Genomic DNA, 18,946 nt, shown 5'->3' on the forward strand with positions numbered 1-18,946 from the left:
AAGCTCATCAAGAGATTGCCAAGAGTATGCAAAGCAGTCATCAAAGCAAAAGGTGGCTACTTTGAAGAACCTAGAATATAAGACATAATTTCAGTTGTTTCACACTTTTTTGTTAAGTATATAATTCCATGTGTTAATTCATAGTTTTGATGCCTTCAGTGTGAATGTACAATTTTATATATAATTTTTTATGTACAATGAAAATACAGAAAATCTACAGAAAATGAGGTGTGTCCAAACTTTTGGTCTGTACTGTAGTAAGTCACCTCGTGGTATAGATCATATTGAAAAAAGTCTAATCAATAGTGGCTTACATACACTGTGTTCCAAATTATTATGCAAATAATATTTCCTCATATTTTCTCTAAATTACCTATCTGAATTGCAGTCATTGTTATTTTCCAGTCAGCTACTATTCTAGTGTAATTGCAATGTTTTGGAACAAACGGCCTATGAAAACAGTATCTTTTTAAAAAAAAATAAACACTCAAAATTCATGTTCCAAATTATTATGCACAGCAGAGTTTAACCTTTTTTTTTATTTTGAACAAAAAAATGGTCAGTTGTGAAGTTATAAGCATTATCAGCTTATTACAAATTGAAATCAAACAGTTTTCAAGTGAAAACTTTATTCTAGGTGATGTTACATTTGCACGTAGGACCCCTTGTTCGAAAGAAGCTTCTGAACTCTCTCGTCCATTGAATTTGTCAGTTTTTGGATGGTTTCTGCTTCAATTGTTTTGCATATGGACAGAATACCCTCCCAGAGCTGTTGCTTAGATGTGAACTGCCTCCCGCCATCATAGACACTCCTTTTGATGATGCTCCAGAGGTTCTCAATGGGGTTGAGGTCAGGGGAAGATGGTGGCCACGCCATAAGTTTGTCCTCTTTTATGCCCATAGCAGCCAGAGATGCAGATGTGTTTTTTGCAGCATGAGATGGTGCATTATCATGCATGAAAATGATCTTGCTGCGGAAAGAACGGTTCTTCCTCTTGAACCATGGCAGGAAGTGTTGTTTTAGAAACTCCACATAGATTATGGAATTCATCTTTACCCCTTCAGGGATCATAAAGGGGCCGACAATCTCTCTCCCCATGATTCCAGCCCAAAACATTACTCCACCTCCTTCTTGTTGGCGCCTTAGCCGTGTTTTCATGGGGTGTCCATCAACCAGCCATCCTCCACTCCATCCATCTGGACCATCGAGCGTTGCACGGCACTCATCGGTGAACAAAACAGTTTGGAAGTCAGTCTTCATGTATCGTTTGGCCCACTGGAGCTGTTTCTGCTTGTGTGCAGTGGATAGAGGATGGCTTGCTCACCTCTAAAAGACCCTGCATCTTGTTGTTCTGGGGACGTTGGAGGCACCAGCAGCTTCAAAAACGTGTCTGCTGCTATGACAAGGCATTTTTGCAGCTGCTCTTTTAACCTTATGCAATTGCCTGTTGGAAAGAGTCCTCAATTTTTCCTTATCAGCACGCACACGTGTGTGCTGGGAATCAGCTACATACTTCTTGATTGTGCGATGATCACGATGAAGTGTCTTGGCAATGTTGATTGTAGTCATGCCTTGACCTAAGTACTCCACAATTTGTTGCTTCTCAGCAGCTGACACATCCTTTTTCTTTCTCATTTTGGCAAAAAATGTAGGCTGCTTAATAATGTGGAACAGCCTTCTTAAGTAGTCTTGCCTTTATTTGGACACACCTGCCAAACTAATTTGCACAGGTATCTGCAATTGCTTTCAGTGATATAAAGAGCCCTGACACACATCACCATCAATGAGTTTAAATGACAAACAAAAAAATTCTAACCTTATCACTCCTAAACTCTTTGTGCATAATAATTTGGAACACAGTGTAGATATACTGTAGCTCCTTCATCCGAGTGGCATCCACCCTGCTTTTAATTGTGTTTTTAGTGTCATTGTGCTTACACGCATGTTGCTTACACTATCTTTAATAAAGTTACTTATGATAATATATGATATACTGTATTGGGACTTTTTTGGTCGGTTTCTTTTTCCTCTCCCTCCCTTCGTTATCTACAGGGAGGCAGCACTGTCTGTGCCTATATTATCTACAGGGAGGTAGTGCTGTCTTTGCCTACATTATCTACAGGGACGTAGTACTTATTCACAGAGTAAGGAAGTACTAGCTATTCTCCCATCATTTACAGAGAGATACAAAGGACAGTACTACTTATTTACTAGAGTCAGAACCATCTGTCCCTATATTATTTATAGGGTGGCGATACTGATCATAGGAATAGTGGGCAGCACTATCTGTGCCTATAATACTGTGCTGCTTACCGGGTGAGCACTATGTTTATTCTGCTGCCTTGTGACTGCCTTCCTCCCCATCATTGTAGACAGGGGCGTAACTACCGCGGTCGCAGTGGTCGCCATTGCGACCGGGCCCCGCAGGTCAGGGGCCCCAGGTTGGCAGGTCAGTGCAGGGCCGGACTGGCCATCGGGCACTTCTGGCAAATGCCAGAAGAGCCGGTGCCAGTAGTGGGCCACTGCACTGTCCCCCCCCCCCCCCCCCGTGCCGCCGCCGCCGCATTTAACTATACCGGTGCCTATGACACCGGTATAGTTCAATGCAATGATGGAGGAGAGAGCGTCACCTGACGCCCCCTCTCCCATCATTCCCCGCTCTGCCTCTGACAGTACACTGCGGGTGCGCGATGACGTCATATCATCGCGCACCTGCAGTGTCCTGGGCAGACTGCAGCCGCCGGGAGCAGCGTGGGCAAAAGGAAAGGTGAGGAGAGTTTTTTTTTTCTTTTTAACTGGACTGTGGGGCCATTATCGGGGGGAAGATGAGATGTGTGGGCTCTGCTGTATATATCCTTGTGCGGGCTCTGCTGTATATACCCCTGTGCGGGCTGTGCTCTATATACCCCTGTGCGGGCTCTGCTGTATATAGCCCTGTGCGGGCTGTGCTCTATATACCCCTGTGCTGGATATACCACTGTGCGGGCTGTGCTGGATATACCACTGTGCGGGCTGTGCTGGGTATACCACTGTGCGGGCTGTGCTGGATATACCACTGTGCGGGCTGTGCTGGATATACCACTGTGCGGGCTGTGCTGGATATACCACTGTGCGGGCTGTGCTGGGTATACCACTGTGCGGGCTGTGCTGGATATACCACTGTGCGGGCTGTGCTGGGTATACCACTGTGCGGGCTGTGCTGGATATTCCACTGTGCGGGCTGTGCTGGATATACCACTGTGCGGGCTGTGCTGGATATACCACTGTGCGGGCTGTGCTGGGTATACCACTGTGCGGGCTGTGCTGGATATACCACTGTGCGGGCTGTGCTGGATATACCACTGTGCGGGCTGTGCTGGATATACCACTGTGCGGGCTGTGCTGGATATACCACTTTGCGGGCTGTGCTGGATATACCACTGTGCTGGCTGTGCTGGATATACCACTGTGCGGGCTGTGCTGGATATACCACTGTGCTGGCTGTGCTGGATATACCACTGTGCGGGCTGTGCTGGATATACCACTGCGGGCTGTGCTTGATATATCACTGTGAGGGCTCTGCTGGATATACCACTGTGCGGGCTGTGCTGGCACCCAACACCATGTTGCAGTGCAGGAGATTCCTGCGACAGTCCAAGGCGTATCTAGAGGAAGGTGGGGGGGGTGGGGGGGGGATGAGGCGGGGGGACCCAGGGGGGGGCCCCATTTGGAAGTTCGCACCGGGGCCCATAACTTTGTAGTTACGCCACTGATTGTAGATATGTAAAAATCTCCAGTTTTCATTGTTCAGTGTAGTGTCAGGAGACGCGTCGTGCAGCTACAATTTATGACCTTAGGCCGGTTTCACACTTGCGTTTCAGTCCTTAGTACAGATCCGCATGCGTCTTGCGTACCTATGTTTAACATTGTGTACGCAGGGACGTGCGTTGTGTGCGGATGCGTCCCCGTGCGTCATTTTGACGTGTCCGCCAAACACCGAGCAGAATCCGTGCTGAAAAATCCGCATAGGAATTGTCAATGTGTGCACATACCCTAAGGGCGCAGTCAGACTGCAGTATAAATCGGAGTGCTGTGCACGGACTGGCTGGCGGCTCTCCTGAGCGTGACAGCTGCGTAGAAAAACATGAAGCGATCACTCTGAGGACGGGAGAGCCGACAGCCAGTCCGATTTACATGGCCGCCTGACTGTGCACTAAGGGTTACGTTCACACGACAACTTTTTTGAGTGGGAAAAAAAGAAAAGGCCCATCCAATGTAGGGATTGTAAAAGCAAAAAAATATATTATATACACATACAGCTCAATTACTCCTCCTGGGAATATGTTAAATGAACATAAAAATATTTAGAATTGAGAGTCCTCAGTGGTTGATACCTTTTAATGGCTGACTTTCAGTTAGCCATTAAAAGGTATCAACCACTGAGGACTCTCAATCTAATATATAAAGCTGAATGTGTGTGTGTGTGTATGTATGTATGTATGTATGTATGTCCGGGATTGGCATCTGAACCGTAGCAGCTACAGCCACAAAATTTTGCACAGTCACACGTCTGGACCCCGAGAGCGTCATAGGCTATGTTGTGAGGTGAAATTTTAACCCCGCGCTTTCCAATTCACCAAACAATTTTGCCCCTATCTACATAATGGGGAAAAAGTGAAAGGAAAAGTGTTGGAGGCGTCGCAGCTACAGGCACAAAATTTTGCACAGTCACACGTCTGGACCCTGAGAGCGTCAAAGCTATATTGTGAGGTGAAATTTTAACCCCGCGCTTTCCAAGTCACCAAACAATTTTGCCCCTATCTACATAATGGGGAAAAAATGAAAGGAAAAGTGTTGGAGGCAAATTAACAGCTGCCAGATGTGAACAAGGGGGACTTAAAGAATGACAGCGATGGCACCAAAGAGTATATACTGTACAGTTGCTAAGGTGGGGCCCCAACATGGGATAATCACACCACCACGGGGATATGAACACACACACAAAATGCGCCACACACTACCACGTGCTCGAACACATATACCACCCTCAGTGCACATTTCACCACACATACACCAACCTCGCCACATAAAAGTAGAAACACAAAAGTCGCCGCTCAAAACTCGCCACGCGCAAAACTCTCCACATGCAAAACTCGCCACACGTGCAAAACTCGCCACACGCAAAACTTGCACACGCAGAAAAATTGCCACACGCAGAAAAATTGCCACATGCACAAAAGTTGCAACACATGCAAAAGTTGCCTCACACAAAACTTGCACATACTCAAAAGGCACCACACATAAAACTCGCCACGCGCAAAACTCGCCATGCGCAAAACTTGCTGCACACAACTTGCTACACTAACCTGTCACATGCAACTCGACACACAAAAAGTTGCTACACGCATGTCGCCACACAAAACTCATCTCACAAAAGTCCCTACATGCATGTCGCCACACGCAACTCAACACACACAACTTGACACACGAAACTCGCCCTAAAACACACACAAGTCTGGTATCCTTCAAAAATAAAAATCTGATTAATAAGCAGACAAACTACAAGAGCAACAAATGTACCATATAGGAATCCGGCAGCTGTCAGTCACATGACCAGTCTATTATGTGTATGTGTGAGCTAATATATACTGCCAGGGGGTGGGCTTACTGTTGGCTGGGGATTTATCAGGCTGCCATTTTAGCTTACAAATACTGAGGTAAAAATACTGACCAAATAACGTGTGAACGAGGGCTAATACAGGAGGAGATGGCATACAGCTATATACTATATACAGGAGATGACACACAGGTATATACTATTTACAGGGGAGATGACACACAGGTATATACTATATACAGGAGGAGATGACACACATATATATACTATATACAGGAGAGATGACACACAGGTATATACTATATAGAGGAGGAGATGACATACAGGTACATACTACATACAGGAGGAGATGACATACAGGTATATACTATATACAGGAGCAGATTACCTACAGGTATATAGTATATACAGGAGGAGATGACACAGGTATATGCTATGTATAGGAGGAGATGACATACAGGTATATACTATATACAGGAGATGACACACAGATATATACTATATATAGGTGAGATGACACACAGGTATATACTATATACAGGAGATTACATACAGGTATATCTAATATATAAAGCTGAATGTGTGTATGTATGTATGTGTGTATGTCCGGGATTGGCATCTGTACCGTCGCAGCTACAGCCACAAAATTTTGCACAGTCACACGTCTGGACCCCGAGAGCGTCATAGGCTATGTTGTGAGGTGAAATTTTAACCCCGCGCGTTCCAATTCACCAAACAATTTTGCTCCTATCTACATAATGGGGAAAAAGTGAAGGGAAAAGTGTTGGAGGAAAATTGACAGCTGCCAGATGTGAACAATGAGGACTTAAAGAATGAGAGCGATGGCGACAAAGAGTATATACCGTACAGTTGCTAAGGTGGGGCCCCGACATGGGATACTCACCACACACGGGGATATGAACACAAACACAAAATGCGCCACACACTACCACGTGCTTGAACACATATACCACCCTCAGCACACATTTCACCACACACACACACCAACCTCGCCACATAAAAGTCGAAACACAAAAGTCACCACTCAAAACTCGCTACATGCAAAACTCGCCATATGCAAAACTAGGCTCACGCAAAACTCGCCACACGTGCAAAACTCACCTCATGGAAAACTCACCTCATGCAAAACTTGCACACACAGAAAAATTGCCACATGTACAAAAGTTGCACCACATGCAAAAGTTGCCTCACACAAAACTTGCACATACTCAAAATGCACCACACATAAAACTCGCCACGCGCAAAACTCGCCATGCACAAATCTTGCTGCACACAACTTGCTACACTAACCTGTCACATGCAACTCAACACACAAAATGTTGCTACACGCATGTCGCCACACAAAACTCATCTCACAAAAGTCGCTACATGCATGTCGCCACACGCAACTCAACACACACAACTTGACACATAAAACTCGCCCTAAAACACACACAAGTCTGGTATTGTCCTTCAAAAATAAAAATCTGATTAATAAGCAAACTACAAGAGCAACAAATGTACCATATAGGAAATACGGCAGCTGTCAGTCACATGACCTGTCTATTATGTGTATGTGTGAGCTAATATATACTGCCAGGGGGGAGGGCTTCCTGTTGGCTGGGGATTTATCAGGCTGCCAATAGCAACCAATCACAGCTCAGCTTCTATTTTGCTACAGTTAATTAACCTGAGCTCTGATTGGTTAATATAGGCAACAAAGACATTCTCAGTATAACAAAGCTAATATATGTTGTGAAATGCTTCTATTTGCTTAGTTTTTGCCTTTTAATAATTACATTTCTATCTATTTGTTTTGTGGTTTTTGTGTGCAGAATAAATTTTTGTTAACACATTCTATTTTGCTAACAGCAGTCATTAACCCGGGCGAAGCCGGGTAGTACAGCTAGTTCTAAATATTTTTCTATTTACTGGCTAACACGGTACCAAGATATATATCTTTCCTGTATTACATGAACATATTCATGACTGATAGAAATAGATGTAAAACGAGATTTAAAAAAAGGTAAAAATTGTTTCAAAATTGACAGAATGTTTCAGAGATCGGGGTCCCCTTTTTCAAACCAGCAGAAGTGATCACTTCGCGATCACCCAATATTTCTCTATATCCCAGGCTAGGTTGGCAGGGATTTGGGAAATATTCAGTTGTGTCTTCCACATCTAGATCCACCCAAGGAGAGCATTATTATTTTCATTTTTTATTAACTCATATGGTTCATTGACTTACTCTCCCTATGTGACACTTTTATCCAGATTTTTCCAGTCTTCTGCCCTTTTTCATCTTGTTTTTCAAGAAGAAGAACATTCAGGAATTGTTCCTTTTCTTTCACACTTTGCTAACCTGAAGCATTTTTTGTGTGTTGTCCCTGAGTTTTTGTTTCATCCCTTTTTTTTTTTTTTACTACTGAAAAAACTTAAAAAACACACCCAGTTGTCTTTTGAGCAGAATTAAAAGGTTGTGCTGCCCCTCTCACTTCTGCATTAGGATGTGATATTTCATAGGTCTTGCCAAGTGTAGTGCACGCCCAGTGGGGGTCACACTCTGCAGTAGGATGTATGCACGACCTATAGAAGATGGCATCGGGCTCCATGACAGTCTATCTATTCTTTGCAAAGCCAGAACGCAAGGCTTGGAATATTAGTGGAGAATGTGTTTTCTAATGAAGGCGAACCCCTGTCTAGATGCGCTATTAAGTCATTTGGACATTAATGAGGGGGCTTCCTATACTCAGACCACCATCGGTGAGCCAAAATGAAGAATGGCTCCCGTTCTGTGTCGCATGCATCTAAACGGTGGGTCTCTCCAGGCTCCTGGTAGGTGTATAATCCAGCTTAAAAATAGGTCATCAATATCTGATAAATGGAGTTATCTCCAGGAGCGGCTGGATATAAGCGGTGAACGGGGAGGATTAGCGCAGCATGTTTTTTGGGTTCTGCAGTTCGGATCACATTCCCTTGAATAGTAGCCAAGCTGCAGTACCAGGAACAGCCACTACACAGGGAGTGGAGCTGTGCCGTTACCGCTCCGTACACGGTTCTGACCAGAGCCGATCACAGCTGATCAGTGCCAGACACCCACCCGTCTCATTTTGATGACCCACTCTAAGGACAGATCAGCAAGATTGGAGGACCCATCAAATAAAACAACGTCTGTATCATGGTTGAATGGCGCTTCGGTGCAAGACTGAAGGCCGCTACTTCACATATTCAGGCAATTTCTCTTTTTTCTTTCCTCAGATGCATTTTATTTTCTCGGACCATGTGACCCTGTTGTTCGACTTCTGGACGGTCCAGACCTTGGCAGGTAGGAGGAGATGTAATTATATCCGGTTCTGGGTGATTCTTGGAAATGATGTTTGTATGTGGTTTTTAATGGATGATGGATGGCTCTGAACCCGGGGAGACTGAAATGCAATTTTCTTCATTGCCGCTTGTAGTATCTGTTGGTGATGAAAACAATTTACCATATTGCACTTTACAGGAATGCCAAACCTCCTGCAAATCCCACCATGCAATGTTGGACCTAATTTTCCCACTTTTGAATCCCGGAATATTTTGGACCATTTTGATTCTGAATGGGCCTTTAATAATAAATTAAGAACTGACGAGGACTAGTGATGAGTGAACATGGTGGGATAAGGTGTTCTGATTATCTGATCATGCTCAGGTGCTAACCGATTGTCTTCGGCATGCTCGAAAAATATGTTTGAGTCCTGCGGCTCCATGTCTCGTGGCTGTTCGACAACCGCAACACATGCAGGGATTGCCTGTATGTTAGGCAATCCCTGTATGTGTTGCCTCTGTCTAATAGCCACGAGACATGGAGCTGCGAGACTCAAACATTTTTTTTTGAGCACGCCAAAGACAATCGGTTAGCACCTGAGCATGATCAGATAATCAGAACACCTTATTCCAGCACGTTCACTCTTCACTAACGAGGACTCATTATTGGGTGATGGCCCAGACTGAAAAGTCAAATTACTTCTGCAAAATCCATGTCAGATGTCACTCAGGGGCGCAGTCTTAGGATTATAAGGCTGCGTGTCCACGTTCAGGATGGCCGGCGGTATCGCCGGAGCCGCTCGGTGCTAAGCCCCGCCCCCTTTTTGGACGCGATGATGCCGGATGTGTTAACTGTACACATCCGGGATCATCGCCCCCCTCCCATAGGGCTCTGTTTTATGCCTTGCGGGGACGCTGCGTCCCCGCAAGGTGTACGGACATGCTGCGATCTGAAAAGACGCGCAGCATGTCCGGAGTCGCAGGCCCACCGCATGCGGGTTTCCACGCATAGTGGACACAGGATTTAAAAAAATCCCCTCCACTATGCTGGAACATCTGGACGCTGCGTGTTTGACGCTGCACCTCTGCGCAGCGTTTACTGACCGTGGACACACACACTAAGAATCACTTCCTTTTTCTGCGAATTTGCATTTTGGAGAATAGAGCAATATCCTTATCACAGAACATTGATGGCTTTAGGCCATATTCACACAATGCAACTCCGATGATGGTTGTAAAGAGCCGACCAAAACCCAAATTAGCAGAAGGATTTGATTCGGTAGACCCATGAGCTGTACTAAGCCAAGGAGCCAAAACCCCGTTCAGACATTCATATTTCACAGTTTGACTATAATGGGTCCATGTATTTTTGGACTGTTTCCTTATTATACATGAATGTCCAACCATCAAGAAGTTAGAGCGCTCTGTCGGATCATTAGAAGAATCGTGCAAGTCAGAATCTAATTTAAAGGGAACATGTCACCTGAATTTGGCGGGACCAGTTTTGGGTCATATGGGCGGGGTTTTCGGGTGTTTGATTCACCCTTTCCTTACCCGCTGGCTGCAATATTGGATTGAAGTTCATGCTCTGTCCTCCGGAGTACACGCCAGCGCAAGGCAATATTGCCTTGCGCAGGCGTGTATTCCGGAGGACAGAGAATGAACTTCAATCCAATATTGCGGCCAGCATGCAGCCAGCGGGTAAGGAAAGGGTGAATCAAACACCCCAAAACCCCGCCCATATGACCCAAAACTGGTCCCACCAAATTCAGGTGACAGGTTCCCTTTAACGCCGGCGCCTCCAAGTATGTGCCCATATAGTAAGTGTTTCGCTGCTCCACATTGCACCTCTGGAGCTGTGAATAGATGGTGACATGCCCACTGAATGTAGCAGACGAGTAATATCCACAAATATCAGACGTGACTGGGTCCGGGTGCCCATCCACAAAGCGGATGGGTGCAGGAGCTAGTCTGGTCCCTAAATTACACCGGACTATCACATTGCTGGGATTTTCTTTTCTTTTTCAGAAGGACCCGAGCTTAATAATAGTTTATATAAACCAGCACTTGAGAATGAAGGGGAAAAAAAAATGTTTGCCTATCATACACCATTACAACCTAGGCCAAGCTCACACTTCGTTTTATTGCCTCTGATGAATGCACATGCTGGATAAAGCATCCGACTTTTGCATTCCAGGGAGTCTGCCAGCACAACACGGCGAGGACAAACGATTCAGTGAACCATCCTTATAGAACAATTATACTATTACAACACAGACCAGAAGATATGTTAATAAATAAATCAGGAAAAGGAGGAGAAAAAAAAAAAAAGTGTGTTTGTTTGGGGGTGCACATTTCAGAAAAACATCCGTCTGAAACCAGCCTAAGGGTCTGTCTCGTGACTGTTGGCAGCTGCAGAATATTGCTCAGTCTTTCCCAGTGTGATATATTGTGTTTTCTTCCTCCAGGTCTCGTGCTTTCGTTTGTGGTCGTCCTGCTCCTCACGGTTCTCTATGAGCTTTCTAAGGTGTGGAAATCAAACCTCCTTGCCCGGGTCATCCAGACGCTGCCGGTGACCCCGGATTCTGCACTTTACCCCCCACTCATCTCTGACGCAGAGAGTAACCTGCCAGTGAGCTCTGACACTTTGCTCACCCCCGATGCTTTGTGTCCTGAGGAGACCCCCGTTCCTTCCGTGCAGTTTTCGTCTTCTACCTATCGGTAAGTGCCCGTTCTGCCACATTCTCCATATTTTTCGTTCCTTTCTTTTGTACACCATTCAACACGCTCTCTACACACAGGTGGTGGCTCCTGCACTCTTTTCTTGCCCTCCTGCACACCGCCCAAGTTTTCCTTGGATACGCGTTAATGTTGTGCGTCATGACCTACAACGCCGCCATCTTTATTGCCGTCGTTCTCGGGTCCGCCCTCGGATACTACATGGCTTTTCCTTTCCTTGCCAAATACCCAAAGCCTCACAGTTTATAGAGGACTGAGCCGCGATGAATAAGAAAAAGTCTTCCAAACATGGCCACCAAAGCAGTTCTGGATAACTCTTCCTCCATATACCTCTTGTGGATCTGAGCTTTTACTGCCCCATCATCAGGCAAGCTGCCACGCCTCGACAGTAACCAGTATAACCAGTTAATGTGTTGCTCACTGCTTTCTCTGCAAGGGTGCCGGTCCTTGGTTCGGTGGCCTTCCACTTTTTAGATTGCACTTTTAGCTCATCAAGAAGTAAATTTATATGTTTTTATGATGCAGACACCCATTTAAAAAGTAAATTATTTTATCATTGTACAGGCTGTGTTTACTTTCATAATTTTTCTTTGTTTTTTTTCTCCAGTCCAGACATTTTTATCGGTCTCCATAGAGCTGGAAAGCAAAAGGACATTTATTTTTTTTAATTAGGAACAATTACAAAGTGGTTTTTGGTTGACAGCCTTTTAGGGATTTTTTTTTTCTCCCATGCATTGTATTGTCTTGTCTAGGCAGGAAAATCTGCTGGGTATTACACTGGCACTACTAAGAAAGTGTACAAAGCAATTTGACCAATGCTTGAGATATGGAATCCATAGAGTTATTAATGTAGGCTGTGGTCCTTCCCCCCTTTTGCAACATAAAGCGTAAAGTGTATGGAAATTTGCAGCATACCCCTCTGCAAAAATTCAACAGATGTGTCCAATGTGAGCAAACCCTTAAAGCCCCCCACCCAAACAAGGGTTTGGCTGGCACTGATCTCGCCCGAACCTCCCATACACAGGAGCGCTCATAGGTTCTTTTGGAAAGAGCCGCTGTCAGACATCTCTGGTGGCGGCTTATCTCGGAGAACAAAGGATAAACAGTCTGAACCCTTTTCTGCCCCCCAACACTATCAGGTCCAAGGACCCCTATACACAGACTATCGGCCGAACCTGCCGATGTCTGTGGGTTTAGGTGACGTTAGTGTATGGAGGGGCTTTATGAGAAACAAGGAGTACAGAATTGTGCGCATGGCGTTAGGATTCCTCCTGAATACAACACTGATGCAATGTGTCGTTATACTGATATTTCTCCAGCTTTATTCTTTTTGGTTGATGGTTTATCCATTTTACACTGGACTAAAATGTGTCTCTCAGGATACGGGGTGTAATCCACATCCATAAAAATACACAGAAAATGTTTCATACACCTCTGAATTTCTTATAATAAAGTATTTATTAATAATTAGAAGCTTTTTTGTTGTTGTTGTTTCTTCTTTAAAACATTTAAAAGTTTTAATAAAATATAATAGAGAGAAGAAAATCCGCAGGTGTGGATCGAGATTAAAAAAAGGCACTGCTCGGCTTAAAACATTGGGTTGCCCCATATTGGCGTGTAAGGAGTGAGATTGCTCCCCCGTGTCTCGGTCTCCTCCATGTGTCAACTGGTCGGTGGGACCCTACTTCTTCCTTTTCATGGAAGGCTAAACTAATATGTCCCCAATCCAGGTCATCTCACGTTGCTTACCTGTGCGAAGGTCAGGACTACACTGGATCTGGTCTTCTTTGGCCAGTTCACAAAGCAAGTTTTTTTTGCCACAGACCAGCACGAAGAATCGGGGACGTGTAAAGACACCTCAAGTATGAAGGTAGGCAAGAATGACTTTGCCAACCTGCCAATATCATACGGTTGGAGTGTTTCAGCCGGTGCGAATCGATGTGCAGGACCCCGTCCAGAGCGAGGGCAGTAATCCCGAACCTGCAACTGGCTCTGGTTTTGATTAGTCGTCCTGGCTCAAAGTCACATGTGCTTCATACCAGAATGATGTCCCGCCAGGCCGAATAATCAAAAGAAGAGCCATGGATGCTGGCAGGTAAGAGGCTCCTGTTCTGGTTCTGAGGGCTTACAGCCCCAGCCGCTGGATTGAGTCCTGCAAATGGATTTGTACCAACTCTACAATGTGTTAAATATAATTATTTCATACCCAGATTTTTTTTCTAAAGGGCAAAACTTAAGCGATAAGTGTAACTTTCGCAATCTTGTGTCAAATCACTGTTGCATCCTCTGACCCTTCCACAAGGGGGAGACACTGAGGGCTGATGCTTGGGTTAGTGTTTATACAAGTGAGTGCGGTCACGGGCAGAGAACGTGTATACAGGAAGTGGCAGTAATAGAAGTGGAGACATCTAGATAAAAATAATGAAGCTCTAGAACGGTGATCTGCATCAGCTCAAAACTCAAATTCCCCTCAGGACGGGCATGAATGAGATTTAGTGGCGGACATGGTGAATCGGTGTTGCCTGATGGGCGAGGATACAGCAGCAGTGTAATCGTAGGGTGCAGTAATGTGTGCTGGTGAACATTGAAAACACTGAAAATGGAGGAAGAAAAAAAAAAAAGAAGAAAATATCAGTCTGGCATAGCAGAAAATAGCAGAGCCAAAAAGCATTTAAATAAGTAGTTTTGTGCCAAAAAGTTAGGAGCTCGGCACCACCTCTGCCCTCCATAGAAGTTCATTGTACAACCTCAGTCTCTTGTTACTGCTACTCAGAATTGGGTGATGGCCTCACCACCCTTCCTTGGCGCAGGTACAGGGATTTCTCTGAACCCCTCACCACCTTCCTCTTCCTCCTCACTTAGGGGTGACTGGAATCCGCTATCGTCGGGAGTGCAATGTACTATGTGCGTCACCGGAGATTGTGGCGACACTGCATGGCATTCTTCTGTGGGGGTGATGAGGGAAGAGGTTTCCTCCTGCGGTGACTGGGGATGGGTTATTCCTTGTTCGGTACGGTCTTCTGCTTCAGTCTCATCCTGTTCTGGACTTGCACGATCTATTACGAGTTCCAGTGGAGGAGCCATGCTGTCATGAATTGCAAATTTCTCCTCCAGAGCTAAATGGTCATTGGGCTCTTGTGGCCGTTCGTCCTGTGCAGAATGCTCTTCTTCATCCTCTAAGACGTCTGTTACATGGTGATTTTCTGGAGCGGCCTCTACACTGTGCACAGCTGGTATGTTGTATTGTGGCGGTATTTCCTCTGCCCGACTGTGATCTGGCGTATCTGCATAGTGCTCAAGCGGCTCGGCACATATTTCCGGTTGCGGCCCGGCTGGCGGCACTTGCTCTGTGTGTGGCTGGATCACATGCACCACCGGCTCTTCTTCAGGTCGTACTTCGTCAGATTGCTCTGCAATGTCCTTTACTGGAACTTCAACATCAAATTGTTTGACGAGCATGTTACGGATGGCGTGCACGTCACTGGACCCTGGTTCCTCGGGGATGTCTTCATTGGCTGGTACTTCCTGGCAGGATTCCAAGTATTCTGGTACTTCATCATCTTGAATAATAGACACCACTTGGCGAGCTCTGGCATGTCGATTTCCAGACACGTCACTACTATTGGCATATTCATTAGTCCAGTTGATCGGAGGCCCCTCGCCGAGGAGATGAAGATTGGGGTCACTGTTATTCATCACCATACTATCCCGGTACAGGTTGTGCTTACGCTGAGTGGCAGCGTCTTTAACAGCTGGAAACAGATGAAAAATACATACATTATAAAGGGAACCATATGCCGCCCTCACCGCCACCACGTGTCCGATATCTGCTCTGGCCTTACCTTGCACAATATCTCTCATTACAGTTTGCAGTACAACTTCTTCATAAATATTCTCCAGTAGCACAAACCGGGACAACTCCTCAAATATAAGTTCCTGGTAACGGGGCAATTCCTGTAGAGGACAGAGAACAGAGCCATGAAGCTAAAATGCAGCAAGCCTTGTAGGAGCAGCCCATGTAATGGCAGGCACTGGTTTCTAGGCTACTCTTCAGGAGAACAATGTGATCGTCAGTCCGAAACAGGATAATCCCGATCAGCATCTCCTCCGACCATCAGTCGGCCGGCCCCCCATACACATTAGACTGTCAATATCATTGGGTTTAGCCAACGTTTGTCTAATGTGTATGAGGGGATCGCAGTTGTCCAACATCCTTGTATCCAGTGCAGCAAGCAATACTGATTCTCTAAAGGCCCCATACATTAGAGAAAGGTCGGTCAAACATTCGGGTGACCGCTCTCCCCCAACTCAAGCTCTGACCATCACTCCTGTGCTCACTTTGTAATGATGAGCCACTGTCGGACGTGTCCGGTAGCTTTCTCCACTCTCTCCCAGTGGAAAATGCAGCAGGACTGAGCACTCGTGTATAGGAGAGAGTCAGGAAACTGTCTGACAAATGCACATTAGGGTGACTAATCTCTCAGGTATGGCCACGTGGCGTTTTTGCTGCGTTCTTCTGCAGCAAAATCTGCACTCTTAGCAGTAAGGCTACTCTCACACTAGCGTCGTTTGCAATACGTCGCAATGCGTCGTTCAGGAGAAAAAACGCATCCTGCAAAGTTGTCTGCAGGACGTGTTTTTTCCCCATAGACTTACATTAACGACGCATTGCGACGTATTGCCACACGTCGCAACCGTCGTGCGACGGTTGCGTCGTGTTTCGGCGGACCGTCGGCACAAAAAAAGTTACACGTAACTTTTTTTGTGCGTCGAGTCCGCCCCCTCCTCCCCGGACCTTGCAATGGGGCAGCGGAAGCGTCGTAAGACTGCTTCCGCTGCCCACGTCGGGCATTTATTTCACAGCATGAGTCGGTACTTCGGCCCGACGCACTGCGACGGGCCCGTACCGACGCTAGTGTGAAAGCAGCCTTAGAAAGCTGCAGAGAAAACAGGTTTTTCTTGTGTTTGTTTGCAGCTTTTTTGTCATGCTAAATTTGTCTCTGGTGCACGCTGATAAAGTTTAGTGACAAAAAAAAAAAAAAAAAAAAATTCTACTTCATAAGATTTTGGCACAAAAAAAACATCAAAACCGGATATCTGCATCTTTTCAACACACATTACTTTCAGTGGGTAAAAAATACTGAAAGAAGTGATGTGTTCTGTAAAAACCAAGCAAAGCACAAAATACTGGCACAAAAAAACAAGGTGTGTGCATGAGATTTCTGAAATCTCAGACTTGGCTGATACTGTAAAACACAGCTGAAAATTTGCATTTAAAAAACTGCAGCAAAAATGCTACGTGTGAACATAGCCTCAGATGAGAAACTCTGCCCACATACAGTATTATTCCTTAGTAGATAAGGACTGTGTAAGCATATGTGCACAGGGAGGACAATGTGCCAGGAATATGCCGCAGACACGGTGAGCGATATGCATTGTATCCACTTTTCCAGCACATTCATTTTCAATACATTTGTCAGAAAGCTGTGGTGTCGCAATAAGACGGAATTATCAGTGTGTTTGAGGGTAAGTTTTGTAACACCAGTCACAGACTTCCGCTTTCTGTGACCTCTCCCCTCCGTTGTGTGTCACACCTCGCTCATCACTGCTGACACCGGCTTCCTGCACTCGTTCTGCTGTCCATCCCACCATCCCCTGGTTTCCTCCCTTCACCCCGCACTCACAGATTTGCAGGTTGGAGCCAACTTCTTCAGTAGAAATGGGATGATAATTTGTAGTAACGCTTCTTGGAAGAACTTCTTGCGGACAGTGCTGCTGTCGTAATCGTATTTCTGTAAAATACATTAGTCATTAATGCTCTCATACCATGAATTCAATCTTCCAGAAATATTTAGAGGGGTTTTATTTTCCATGTGGTCATATGGTATTAATAAAGCACTTCGTAATGTCAATATGACCATCCAGCCGCCACGGAAGAGGGAAACTCTGGGTTCATACATTTACACATTCCACCTAAGCCTTGTCTGCAAATTGCAGAGGCGACTGCATCCGCGTGCGATCGTGCACATGGTGGAGAGGCGCAGTAGTTATCCCTCTTACAGTACATGTGAAACTAGCAAAGTCTCACTTGCAAAACACATGATTACTGACAGACATTACATTAATCTGATCGTACGAGAATGCAGCTTTACTCCACTAAGGAGAAAATAAGAAATAACTGCTAGAAACCTCTCCTAAGGAAACAAAGAATCAGACATGTTAAAGTCTAATCTGCTCAACCCTTCGTTCCCCACATAGCTGCCTTTAGGGAAGAATAGGGTCTCATACATTACACTGCTGCTCTTATCCCCAGGCCTGGATGACTCTAATATCATGTGCGTAGTCAGCTATAAACCCTACACCGCTCCCTTAAAGAGGACCTGTCACTTTCTCAAAAAAACAAACAAACATTAAATACATTGTAAAAAAAAAAAAACCTGAGTTCCCCTGATTTTGCAGTTTTTTCCCCGTTTTGACCTGTGTTGCTCCTTTGCAGAGATATTCACATTTGTTGCTTCCAGAGTGCAGTATGTGAAATCTCTGTTTTGTTACCCAACTGGGCATATCTGCAGAGTCTTCTCTGGTATGCGGGGGGTGTGCTTTCACCCCTACCAAACACTGCCAATCACAGGACGGCAGCAGCCGAGACTACTGTGATTGGCAGGCTTTGAGAGGGATGAAAGCACACCCCCCACCCCAGAAAAGACAGAAGAAACATGCAATTTGGTCTGCAAAGCAGAGATTTCACATTCTGCGATCCAGAAGAAACAAGGATATCTCTGAAATGAAGTGGCGCAGCCAAAAACAGAAAAAAAGTGACAGAATCGAGGATTTTTACAAGGTATTTGATGTAATTTTTTTGAAGTGACAAATCCTCTTTAAATAATAACTACAGACCCCTATTAAAGAAGCACTCCTGCATTATTATTTACCCATTTAGTGCAGCATAGGCCATTTTTAAAGAATAATGTAGACTCTTATGTATGCCTTTTATTCGATTCCCATTGTGTATCCTATGCGTTATATACGACAGAGTCTCATTGTATCCTACGCAATGTTGTATACGGCAGAGTCTCCGTATAGTCTATGTGATGTATACGACAGAGTCTCAGTGTATCCTATGCAATGTATACGGTAGTCTCAGTGTATCCTATGCAGTGTATACGGCAGAGTCTCAGTATCCTATGAGATGTATACTGCAGAGTCTTGGTATATCCTATGCAATGTATACAACAGAGTCTCAGTGTATCCTGTGGGATGTATACGGTAGTCTCAGTGTATCCTATGCAATGTATATGTCAGAGTCT

The 18,946-nt window shown here is 45.2% G+C and overlaps 2 protein-coding genes across 4 annotated transcripts in view; one reads left to right on the forward strand and one right to left on the reverse strand.

The window, feature by feature from the left end:
- The window catches only part of SLC31A2 (solute carrier family 31 member 2), a 43,623-nt gene extending 30,511 nt beyond the window's left edge, over positions 1-13,112 (forward strand). For both annotated transcript variants that reach the window (XM_077283756.1, XM_077283755.1), the window contains 3 exons: positions 8,856-8,922; positions 11,369-11,621; positions 11,702-13,112. In XM_077283756.1, coding sequence (XP_077139871.1) covers positions 8,856-8,922; positions 11,369-11,621; positions 11,702-11,888 — 507 coding nt within the window. In that variant the 3' untranslated portion in view covers positions 11,889-13,112. The remainder of the gene's footprint in view (positions 1-8,855; positions 8,923-11,368; positions 11,622-11,701) is intronic.
- Positions 13,063-18,946, reverse strand: part of NIBAN2 (niban apoptosis regulator 2) — a 61,135-nt gene continuing 55,251 nt past the window's right edge. For both annotated transcript variants that reach the window (XM_077283748.1, XM_077283749.1), the window contains exons 13-15: positions 17,324-17,431; positions 15,482-15,593; positions 13,063-15,391 (exon numbers count right to left, since the gene is read on the reverse strand). In XM_077283748.1, coding sequence (XP_077139863.1) covers positions 14,409-15,391; positions 15,482-15,593; positions 17,324-17,431 — 1,203 coding nt within the window. In that variant the 3' untranslated portion in view covers positions 13,063-14,408. The remainder of the gene's footprint in view (positions 15,392-15,481; positions 15,594-17,323; positions 17,432-18,946) is intronic.

The sequence above is a fragment of the Ranitomeya variabilis genome, chromosome 2 (genome assembly GCF_051348905.1).
Source record: "Ranitomeya variabilis isolate aRanVar5 chromosome 2, aRanVar5.hap1, whole genome shotgun sequence".
Lineage (NCBI taxonomy): Eukaryota > Metazoa > Chordata > Amphibia > Anura > Dendrobatidae > Ranitomeya > Ranitomeya variabilis.